Here is a 12,598-nt window from a genome sequence, read left to right on the forward strand (position 1 = left end):
AAGACATCTCTCAAATCTAAGTACTAATATCCTACACACCAGTGGCATTTCTGCTACCGTCATTATTTCTTTTTAATTATTTTTTCGGAATGTTCAAAGAGAACAGGCTGTCAGCCATCATGTCATGTTTTATTTGGATCGTAGAAATGGACACACACAGGGATTATTTTAGTTAGACAGTGCCACAGCCAGGAATTAATCCCTCCATTAACTGGACCTTGTTACAACTCTTCTCCCGTGGCCCTATTTCATAAACACAAGGCACTTTGGTGATGCACGGATGCCTGATGCAGGTTGTGTTTAATGGCCATTAGCGGTACAATGTGGATATATAAAGAGCCGTATTCATTGTCAGTGACTAAACCGCTGAATTATCTAAACTAGTGTCCCGTGAGCCGTTATTGGAACAATTATGCTTGTCGATGCTTTTGATTTGATTCACGAGAGATCGAGCTTGTGTTAAGCAATCAACTGATTTGCTCTCCCTGGTTTAATGGCAGGGTGTGTTGGTGATGGTGCTTTCTAAAAGGATCGCATTGTGTTTCTTAAAATGAACTAATTCACTGGAATCACTTGGCATGAAAAGAGGATGCAGCCAGTTATCCGTGGTTTCCCAAGGTCCACACTATCTATACGAACTTCACATTTGCAATTTCCACAATTTTCTTTTGCCTTTAGTGATCCCAAACTTTTAGATTAAGAGCCCAGAGCATTCTGGGGTTTCTTGCCTTGCTGACTGGCGATGTTTCAGGCCTCTGGTGAGTCCCATCTAACCGCTTCTCTTACCCCATCCCTCCTTTCTTTCCCTCGTCAACTCAGCGGGCTTAAGAGAGATTGACAAAGACTTCGGTGGTCAATACTGGCTTATATACCTTGTAGTCAGCAGTTACCTTTGAGACCATGGGAAAAAGATACAGCTCCCACTGTTCATTAGATGGATGACAATCTAACAGACAGTGTTTTAAGGAAATATAATAAGACTAGGAGATTGATTTTAGCTAAATGCTAATTTCAACATGATCACAATGACAATGCTAACATGCTGATTTTCAGCAGGTGAGGTTAGCATGTTAGCATTTACAAGCTAACATTCGTTAATTAGCACTAAACTCAAAGGACAGCTGAGGCTGATCGGGATGTCTGTTTTGCAGGTATCTGGTCACAAAAGTTTTTGCAATTTATTCTGAGGGGAAGGTAAATGTGAGTATTAAATTCCATGGAAATCCATCCAATAGATGTTGAGCCATTTCACTACAAACCAAAAAAAGTCAACGTCATTGTGGCTGTGGAGGAAAAGTCGGGATCAGCAAACTTATTAGGATAAATCATCAGGGAACCATGAATGTCTGTACCAAATTTCATGCCAATCCATCACGTATGTTGAGATATTTCACTGGATAAGTGGAAACTTAAAACCAAATGGTGGCACTAGCAGAAAGCTCGGCGGATAACCAAAGTAAGTAGGATTCATTCTCTGGGCACCATGCATGTCTGTACAATATTCCATGGTAATCCATCTGAAAGTTGTTGAGATATTTCACTCTCAACCAAAGCAGTGGAACTACAGGCAGACAGACTGATATTGTGATCCCTGGAGCCACACAGCTAGTAGTCTCATATGTGTGTGTGTCCATATGTTCTGTGTTTAATAGAAGCTCAGCAAGTTTGGTTGGACTGTTTATGTGGAGCACCTGGTAAAATACCAAAGAGATAGCAGAAACATTGCTGACCTAAGACCAGTTATCTCAAGTCATGTTGAATTAATGAGACTTGACCTGTGACCCTGAATCAATATGCCTATTCTTGTAAGCTTTTAGTACTAATAGATTTTTTTTCTCCGCTGGAATCTTTTCATCTGCAGGTCTTACTTGGCGATCTCTAATGATTATGTCAGATCCATCAGATGAATGAAAGGCAGGATCACTGCTGAAATACTCAGTCACAGATTGATGCTGTAGCTACTGCAGTGCTGCCGATGTGTGGGTAAGAAAAACACGTGAAAGTTTGAGGGTGAAGTTGAGGGATTTATTAGAGAAGGGTGAATATAAAGGTATTGTATGCAGGGATTTCTATTCTCTGAGCAAACCTCAACTAGTCAAACCTCTGTCTTTATTTATACGCTACACAACTTCCAATCAAGGTCATCATAGTTAGTGATGTAATCATTAAATAAATTGAATTTAAAAAGGCAATACAACAGACCATAAGTGTGCTTTGGAAAAAAACACCATATGGATTATTATAATCATCAGGAACAAGGAAACTACTTGGATGCCGACACTTTCAGGTATCTTAAACATAAGTTATTCCTAGCACTACAGGTTACATTCAAATTGAAAAAAAAAATATCAAGAGGGAGCATACCAACATTGATATATTCCCTTTAGAATATCTCCTCTACTAACCATTCAGGATTTCCATTCAGACAGTTTAAATGTGTATACAAGCAGCCAGCCAGTAGCACGTTAATGATGATAGCTACAATATCAATTGCCACAAATTTTTAAAATGCCACTCCTCCTCCTCTGATATGTTTCTTTTGTCTTTTTTTTCCTTTTTTTTTTTACTCCCATATTTTCAAAGGTACTTGTGTTTGTGTCACATTTTGGCTCTCACATATTAAGCTACAATAAGATTGATAAATAGTGTTGTGTGTGCCGGCTGCCTGTGAGCCATGCGGCCCACGGTGTTCGCAGGAGCCGTGGTGTGGCAGTTTAACATGTACTGTAGTCCTCCTGAGGTGTCACCAAGCACACACGGGGCAAACAGAGGTGGGTTAACACAATGTAAAAAGGTACTTTTTTCTTAAACTTGTCACCGTCGTGTTGTTGTTTTTCTTGGGTAAACATGACCTTTTTTTTTTTTTCTTCTCTTCTTAGAAGGAGTCCATGGCCTTGAATTCGCTGAGGGCCTGGACGGGCGAGATGTGTTTCTTCTGGGAGCCTCGTCGCACACGTGTCTGGCACTCCTCTGGCTTCTCCCTTTTTACTAAAGGCTTCTTCTCAGGGGCCTTCATGCGCCAAGACACCACGGGTGAGTTAACGGCCGCTGTTCCGTACACCTTCTGGTACTTGGTGGAGGCTACATAAGATGCCTTTACAGTCAGCACCACTGCGTTCATTAGGTTCTTGGCTGCTTGGATCAGAGAGGTGGCACTATCCAGCTACAAGAGCACAAGGAGAGAGAGAAACACTAATTGTCAAGTCAAAAAAGTTAATGTGTATGTGAAGAGAAAAAAAGACTTTCTAGCTCTCAACAGGGACATTAGGAGGTATTAGCTACATACAATACTGTGCTGCAACTTGCAATTAAGCATTATAAAAGAAACATAGCCCTCGCTATATAACATCTTATTTTAGCAATTCTTAATTAGCAGAAGCAGGGGTCAGGTGTACCTCTGTCTCCGTCTGTTTTGTTTGGCTGACATTTAAGGGTCGGCGGCCAGCGCGCCTCCTACCTCACACTGAGACGAGTCAACTGCTTAGATTTAATGAGTGTGGGCTCCAGCTGGCCACCATGAAAAGGTTAAAATCGCAGCAGGGCTCGCATATCTCATGTGAGACAAACTGTATGAGAGTCCTGAGAAGTCATGAAGAAATGTATCAACACAAGATGCAAGGAGACCCAAAGCAAAGATAAAAGTCCAGTCTGACTTTAATTAGAAGGACAAATCATATTAAGACAGTTTAGTCCATTTAAAATCTGTGTACACCACTGTATAAACCTGAGAGCAATCCTTCTTCTGTGTGTTCGTTAATAGGATAACCACATATTACTTTTTAAATATGTGTGGATACACTAATATAATTTAAAATTTGTAAAAAAATTAATTAGAATTTTTTGTAAAGTTCAGAATTTTAAGTTGTTCCAATTTTATAATGACAGAGATGAAACAGTATTTAATGTGGATCAGTGTCAATCCCTCCTCTGTTGTTCTTTCTGAGGTTTTTCCCCCCTTTTTTCTGCCTGAGTTTGATTTGTGGAGCTTTTGCTCATCTGAGTTGCATTGTATGCTGTTAAGATTGTAAAAGCCCTCTAAATTTGTTATTTTGCCCTATATACATTAAATACAAATTGACTTGATACCCGATCAGTTTGATAATGTCAGTATCTGATACAGACAAGGTAATTATGGAGTAAAAAAGAAATTCACATAAGTCAAACTACATAAAATACACGTCCACAGATACATGATTATGTTGATGACACAGAATGATCTGTCCACTTTAAAAGGAAAACCATGCCACATCTACATCTGACTGCTGTTGGAACACATGTTTGAAAACCTAACATTACGAGGATAATTCTGGTCAAACTAATCAATATTTTTCAGTCAACTGAAAGCTTTGAAATATGCCACAAATGTATTAGTTAGTAATATGGTATAATTGACTGATTGTTGTTTGGACAGTGATAATAGGGTTCATGAGGCATGGAAAATACAAATGGAAAAAACCCTGCGGTGCATCTTTCTGGTATTATTAGATGGTAATCGGTCTGAAATAATTGCATCAGCCCTAATCTGCATGACCCTTCATCTGGTCGTCCAAGCTTCATTGCGACCTTGAACTAAAAGGTTTGCTTACCGGCAGTGATGATCATAAAAATTGTCTTAAATTGACCAAAGTCTAGTGAATCAAGCCTAAAAGCCTATCTAGAGCGTCAGTGATAGTGGAGCTGGCCATGTGCTGTTCTGTATGGATAGACTTACCCCAGACACGATGAGCTCTCCGCCCAGATTTTGAACCTCAGCCTTCACCTTGCTGCAAATGTTGAGCTGATGACAGTACAGGGCAATTCTCTGCAGGTAGGCCAGAAGATCCTGCTTGCACGCTGAATCAGGGCACTGAATGGAAAAGAGGCACAAGGAATCACATTGTCAAAACACACAAAGAAATAATAGCCGTAAATGCGTTTTTTGTTTTTTTTACAGGGCAGCTGAATGGGGCATGACACACTTTTAAGTCCTTGGCAGATATTTTTCACATAAATCTATTGGTTAGTCTCTTCACTATCGGCAGCTTTGTGCGTCACGATATCCACAGTATTCTGTAAGCGAAGCAGAGAGTACAAATAACATTAAGGTCAAATTTGGGAGATTGAGGCTGCAGTGCAATAGCTACTGTTTAATGACTGCCATTGTGGTAGCAGTATGGAGCACATCTTAATTAATGTCCTTTGACACACCTCTGGCCATATCATCCATATCGTTTGTGTAACATTAAGGAATTATGCCTATTTCCATGTCACTGCTGTCAAGTGTGTTACATAGTAAAACGGGCTCAGAAAGGGATACAACTCTTTCACAACTTCAGATGACTCATCATTGTGCATCATCACTGACAGGCGTAGTGACGTGTGGATATAATTTCTGCATCTCAAGGACACCCAAATAACATGACAGAGGGTAACTGCACTAGTTTAGGGAGTCATTTAGGGAGTCATCTTGGAGTCAGCCAAAGAGTGCTCAATTGGACTGTAATAGTGTAAATGTACGTATGGGCCAATCCTTGGGTCAAACATATAAAAGAAATTAATTCAATATGTAAGTCAAAACATAATATATCATAATCCATCAAGGTTGAGATGCAAAGAAACGTGCATTTGATTTTTGTCGAGCCATGTAGTCTCATGTAGTATATCAGCTGCTTTAGGTGCTCTATTTTCCTAAATGCAAACTATCATAATCATATCTCACTTCCTGTTCCCATCTCTTTGGCTACATTTTTCAAAATTTGAACACCATAGCCAAAAAGTTTGGATTTCACAATATTTATTAATCCAGGAGTTCCCTGGTTCATTTTAGGTTTTAAACTGGATCATCTGTGATGAACAAAAAGCAAATTGTAGGTTATCTGACATAAAGTATATATAATTATATCGTTCTAACATCACACAAGATGTGTCATTGAGCAAAGAATGTGGAGGAAAGGGTCTTAGCCTTATTTCAGGCATTATTGGTTAAATCCAAAGCTGCTTATTACAGCAGTACCATCTGTTTTTAAAGCGTGTATACTTTTCCCCCAAATAGATTGGAGAGGTTGAGGCAGTTTTTAAAGCAGAAAACCAAGAACAACAATCCTAACAGTAGGATTCCAGCATTTTGGGGGAGCTAATTATGAGTCTGGAAGATGTTACTCAACATTTTTTGGTGGTTTGTTGCAAGTCTGAGTTTCAAAGGCAAGTTGAGTTACACTGCAGGATGTCAAACTGATTCATTTCGCATGAAACAAGTTTGTCTAAGCTTGCTGCCCAAGAAGAAAACAGGGCAATCAACAATGAATGGACATTATACTTTGAAACAGACACAAGACTTGCATCAAACAGCACACTCTGACACTCTGTATAGCTCTCTTCTTCTTCTTATTTTCCCATTCTTTTCCTTTTCTTCTTTCTTTTTAGAAGTTCAGACTTGGTCCTGCTGGCCTTTGTGCTACTTTTCTACTACAACAGCAGAGAAACCAGATCATATAGTGCAGCAAATGGACCAAAAGGGAATCTGAGAACAGCCTCCTGAGGTCTCCTACTATCACACCGTTTTCTCTTATTATTCCATCTGGAAGCCTTCCAGGAGTCAGCTATGGCCCACTAAGCAACCCAGTGGGTTAAGAACACTGCATCAGCTGCTTAAACACTGTGAGCATCATTTTGTACCAACACCTTTCCTCTCGCCATTAATATTAAACAGTCCTAACTAGGACATTCAGCAGCACTGTGTGGGGACATGCACCACTCATTTCCTTGTCTTGTGGGCTCGGGTAGTAGGGGGTGGCAAGTTAAAAACTGAGCAGTGATATGATTATACCCCCTCCAGGAACTGCAGCTTTCCTGGCCACCCATCTTCTCCTCTACTCTCTGAGAAGACAAATAGTATTGCCCTTCACTATTGAAGGGCAAATAGTGAGGAAAACACAGCCATCCCAAAAGAATGCTTGTTTTCTTCAACCTACAAATACAATTGCAAAGAGCAATTTAAGGCATGGTTTACATTTATAGTTATGGCTGCTGTTAGAGCAGGGCTTTGAACAGCACAGTGAATGATACCAAAGCTGCGACCAGCATCCGGCTTCCTTACAGTAAGTGGCACTGAATGCAGACTGAGGTGGAGCTCCTAGCTCATAGAGCAGCCAGTGAGGCAGAGGGAAGCTTGGGCATTATCACTGCACTGCCAGTCCTGGCTAGCATCACTGCTAACTGCACTTCACACTGCTGGAACACACACACGCACGCTGCTGCCCCAGGCAAGTTTGATGCAGACATGACACAATTGTTCCCAATTGTACAGCTGACTAATAGTCCATTTCTTCCACTGATTCCCTGTTGATGTAAATAAACTGTATGGCCCATTACTTTGCCAGGCCCATTGAAGTGCTCTCTCTCTCTCTCTCTCTCTCTCTCTCTCTCTCTCTCTCTCTCTCTGTCCGTCATAGTGAGAAACAGTGTTCATTACAGACTAGCGAGGAAACTGTGTGGTTCATTGCTGACTTCACTCTGCCTTCTGAAACTCCTCCTGACCTCAGTGCTTCCCTCAGCACTTGAGGAATATTCTTTGGTCAGCCCAGAGAAACAGGTGAGAAATCTTTTTTTTGGTGGAGGTTGTGTTTTTCGCATAATTGGGCCCAAAATGAATTAGATGTGCTCCCAATGGATAATTCAGGAAGATGATGTGAACTCTGGTACAGGGATGAGGGCAATTCACTATCATAGTGTGGCAGTCTGTCAAAACACGTCACACCTCATACTGATGTTGCATTTATAAGCAGGCTCAAACTGACCTAAATAATTATGTGTGTGAAAAGTAGTCATTTTTAGCCTGTTATTTTATTTTCAATGTCGACTTTTTCGCTGCATTTTCTCTTTAATTATGGCACTTTTGTAAATGATCTTTATTTCTGCTACATTACATATCCAAGGTATCAAGGTATCATTATACAACACAAGGTCATACAACAAAATGAAATAGTATAGAGAGATGTTTGAGAGAGAGCATGTTACACACAGTTACACAATATGCCTTCCAGCTGAATAGGTAACTACAGTCCCTGTGATGCTAAGCTGGCACCTGTCACTTACTTCAGCACTAAATGCTGGTGATCTTTCTATTTGCTCATCCAGCTGACATCTCCACCAAAGACTGAGCACTATTGTGTTCTAGTTCCTACTTCCTTTTGTTATACTCCACCATCTGGCATTTTGCACATGCGGATGCTCAACAGAAAAAAAGTAACATGGAACACCATTAACTAGGAGACGCAAATGGCCCGGTGTTCCCATTCATGTAAATCTTTCAAACATCCCATTGTTTTGAAAATCCATTTAATTGAATCTTTAATCTGCCATTTTAGCAATACACTGAAAGCTTGAAAGCTGGTTGAGCAACCTGTCATGTTGCGATATACAGATAGACATTCAGCACGTGGTGTGAGGGCATGAAAAGTGGGTCTTCTCTTCTCGTGACATATTTCTGAGGCATTAGTATGAACAGGAAAAAAGTGGTATAGTCATAATAGGTGTTGTAGTTAAAATTGACAGGTGAGTGCCAAGAGAACATCGCCTAACTCAGTGGTTCCATAAACATAATTTGTTCAACATGAATATATACTTAAATCACCTTGTGACAACCTCCCATTTATCATTGGACCCTGTGGGTGTCCTGAGCTACTGTTCTAATTAATACACTAATCACATTTCCAAAGTATTAAAATAACAGGTCTATCGTGTTCAGTTAGCAAGGTGCCTATCTACTGTACTTACTCAAATCCTAATAACAGATATCCGTATTAGAAGCAAAATGGGACTCAAGTTTGGTGTGTGCAGCGCCTCACCATGGGGGTGCAAGAGAGGCAAAAACACTGTGTGAGGTGGAAATTGTACTCCTTCTCAGAGTGATAACTTAGTCAAATTTGACCACGTAGGCATCCTATCATTATCTCCAATGTTTATTTCCATTGTGATATAACGTCCAATAATTCAGCTTAGAAATAAAAAAAGGAAACTCCATATAAATCCAGAACCTGCCTGACATTGATCACATTTTTGAAGTTTTCTTCATTATCAAAGTAATCTAGTAATAGTTGTCAGTACATCCATGAGTATACTACAAATAGTTAATAGCTTATTCTGCACACTTTTAATGGTGCCAGTTTGCCAAAATGTAAACAAATATATACTGTAGGCTGAAAAATGGGGCTCAAGTTGAAAGTCTATAGCTTTGCTTAGTGAATCCACAGCAACATCCCATAAGCCTTATGAGAACTGTAGTTCCAAAATGCGTAGCATGATTAGCCATCAAATATCATTAAGAGAAAAAAGAAATATGATATTAGATTTAAAGTAGAGGAAATCTTCTAAACTGGTCAAGCTACAAAGTTGTTTTCTTACTTCCTTAAGGGATTTGTCCTCGGCGACAGCATTAACTTTAGAAGATAGCTGGTACTGACTCCTCTGTAGCCAGTTCCTGTTAAACTATAGTTTTTGTTTTTACTGAGAAGCCTTTTAATTACACATCAGTCACACTTGAGTACATACCTCTCAGTGGAGGCGACGAGAGCTTTGCTGTTGTTGTTCTACACTCAATGTGACAGAGCCTTCCGCTGTGACAGCTAAAGTGAAACCTGGAACTGTGAATACTTACCTCAAACTTGCACATGTTTAGCTGCATTAATAAACAACAACTTGACAGGTTTAGGTTATTTAAGTTCTTTAATGCTGCCTAACGTTCAGACTGAAAGTTCACATGAGTGCAATGCCAGAGGAAAAGGTATTCTTTAAGGTAAAGACAAGGAAATAAACCACAGCTTGGAGACACAAAGTTTTGTTACTGTCAGCAAATCCCATGAATGAACAATGAATGTATCCTACTAACGAGTCTGTGTAGCACACCTGATATAACATAGACTTCCATGCGAGCCACCGTTGCACTGGGTAACACGTTCCTTGATCACAATGACTTCACTTGAGGCAACCAACTGTATTAACAAGTGTCTAAAACAATTATACCCAAGACTTGCACTTTTCACTCCAGTTTGAGTGACTTTGAGGAACTATATAACAAAACTATATATTATATAAGGTTTTTCCTGCCCCTCCAACACTTTTCTAACAAACGTTGTAACTGCAATTATGGCATTCCGCTAATGCGGTGACGCTGTACCATCATCAGCACAGTGCACTGGAAAAAGCGCCGATAACTACACAAATGTTCTGACAATCAACAAGGACCACCAACACAGGTACATTTTAAGCCTGCTGGTGCTGCGGAATTACCCAGCAATCAAACGTTTCCTGTGTCAAGCAGAGTGATACAAACTGTTACATGCCATTGCTGTTCACAACACTTAACAATCAATGAAAGTCTCTATAGTTAGTGCCTAATGTTGTACAGCGGCCATCCACTATGTAGGTTGTGTCTGTATGAGGCAGAGTCTGGGACATGGAGTGGGAGAAATAGAGTAGGAGAAAAAAGGCATTGCTGGAGTGAAATGGGGTGAGGTACCTCAAGGGGTTTTTCTACGTCAAGTGCTGTGCTTAAATGACTATGAAAGAGCTCATGTCCACGCAGAATTGCCTCCTGCTTCACACATGTTCATCAATAGGGCTGATGTGCAGTCATGGCGACAAGGTTTGCTACTTAAGGGAGCTGTCTGAAAGCAGTGGAGCAGCCTTTATTATTACTGTCAAGCCACAGTGCTCTCGACAAGCACAGGTTACCTACCATAATGTGTGAATGCAAAATACTTGTCTTCTTGTCCAGAATGAGGACAAATAATCAAGGTTATGTTATTTGTTGTGTAATTCCATCAAGAAGATAAAAGCAAACTTTTGCCATTTTAACTTTTAATAACGCATTCCATTTACTGAATGGCATGGCAAGCAGATGCCCCAAATGCCTCACATGAAAACACTTTTACAGCAAATACATGTTGGAAATGAAAAGGTCCTCAAGCCCCTCTTTATTTCCTGTCATAGCTCTGATGTCTCTGGAAGTGTAACAGAAGGCTTTGAATATTCAGTAAACACTGGTCTAGGAACCATTTAAGTGAGAATTAAAAATGGCAAGCCACCTGCTCTTTTCATTACAACAACTGTTGATTCAGACACAGGCTCTGCCAGTGATTTGCCATGTGACAGATTCACTCCCACCTAAACCCTGTTAACACTGATCATCACTCGGCAGCCTACAAGCTAAGAAATTAATACATAGGCACACACGTTCATGCTTACTTTGTCCTTTGTGTCCCAGATCCTGCTCTGAACAACATACACAAGCCGTGACACAGACTTGAGACCTGCTTTCTGTGACAAATGTTCTCACACATGGAGCCGTGCACAAATGTTTATACACATTCATACTCTCGCCTTTCATCTCTCTGTGGTAATTACTGCACAACACAGTTATGCATTCATAGCCTGAAACTTGGTTCTGTAGTGCAATATGCTCTGAAGAGCAGGGCAGTGTGACATGAGGAGAACAGTGCCAGATTTGACTAAAGATGCCTTCTGGTCAGTTAAAAGCTTAGCATACTCTATGGCCACTCAAACCGACAGACATTCTGCGCAGTGCTAACAGCAGAAGGCTTGCCGATATATTGTTGTAAAATCACATATTGTCACAAGAAGGCATGGACTCTGCATGTTCCTTTAACTATGAGCAGTACCCCGGATAGGATTACGCTTCCTGATAATATATGATAGTATGAGTAAGTAAGTAAAGTAAGTAAAAAGTGCCTTCACGGGATAGTGTAAAGTTGTTGTTTTTTCCCATGCTCGGTTAAGGATAATTATTTTCTTTAATCTTTTTTTTTTTTTTTTTTTTTTTAGCAGAACATCTCAAAAGCTTGTTAACATTTTAATTATTAGCTTTAGAACTTAAGCTCATGGGCCAAGGAACACACATTTTAAAACATTTTTAACACTGAATGAAAAACCTTGCTGGCCCTTTTATCCCAATAATTAGGTGTGATTTCAAGGATTTATATCCAGATGGAAATTAAAATTTTCCATCTTCTTCTTCTATAATCAATATTTTACATTAACAATGGATCATATGACTATGTGTAATGTGAAAGGGGTCACTGTCAGTTATGAAACCACTCAGAATTATCACCTGACTCTGCAGTTCGGCATCTCAGTGTCTTATTTAACAGTACAGTAGTGCTCTTCCAGTCCACAATTTTTGTTTGAAATTTGCAGCATGATCCCGAAAGTAAAGCAGCTTCGTAGGTTACCATGCAGGCCTCATACATTGTTGCAGGACTAAAGAAAAATATTTGTTTATTGTGATTCTAAATGTTGATGAGAGCTCCAGCATTTCTTCAGCAAAGCAGCTCTGGAAAGAGGCCCAGCGTGTGATACTGAAACCAACAATAATTATTCCAAGGGTTTGCTTGCTAACAGCAGTCAGTAATTACAATGACAACAGGCTGCCTTAATAAAGCAGTGGGTCTTGTGCCTTAGTTTATTCTCACTGCTTATTAGAGACAGATGAAATGAAGAAGAACGTTATGCATTACCTGGAGTGCTGCGTTCTGAAATACCTCCCACTTCATTTGCTGTATGCACACATACACAGCTTACTCCCATTTTTTTTCATCACTCC

At 40.0% G+C, this 12,598-nt stretch overlaps 1 protein-coding gene across 1 annotated transcript in view; it reads right to left on the minus strand.

The window, feature by feature from the left end:
* Positions 1-2,003: 2,003 nt before the first annotated feature.
* The window catches only part of ctnna2 (catenin (cadherin-associated protein), alpha 2), a 329,015-nt gene continuing 318,420 nt past the window's right edge, over positions 2,004-12,598 (minus strand). Inside the window, exons 17-18 of the mRNA XM_038713371.1 lie at positions 4,712-4,846; positions 2,004-3,163 (exon numbers count right to left, since the gene is read on the minus strand). Of these exons, the coding sequence (XP_038569299.1) occupies positions 2,876-3,163; positions 4,712-4,846 (423 nt within the window). The 3' untranslated portion in view covers positions 2,004-2,875. The remainder of the gene's footprint in view (positions 3,164-4,711; positions 4,847-12,598) is intronic.

Source organism: Micropterus salmoides, unplaced genomic scaffold (assembly GCF_014851395.1).
Source record: "Micropterus salmoides isolate LMB-PRFRI ecotype aquatic unplaced genomic scaffold, ASM1485139v1 Ms_hic_scaffold_12, whole genome shotgun sequence".
NCBI classification, from domain to species: Eukaryota; Metazoa; Chordata; class Actinopteri; order Centrarchiformes; family Centrarchidae; genus Micropterus; species Micropterus salmoides.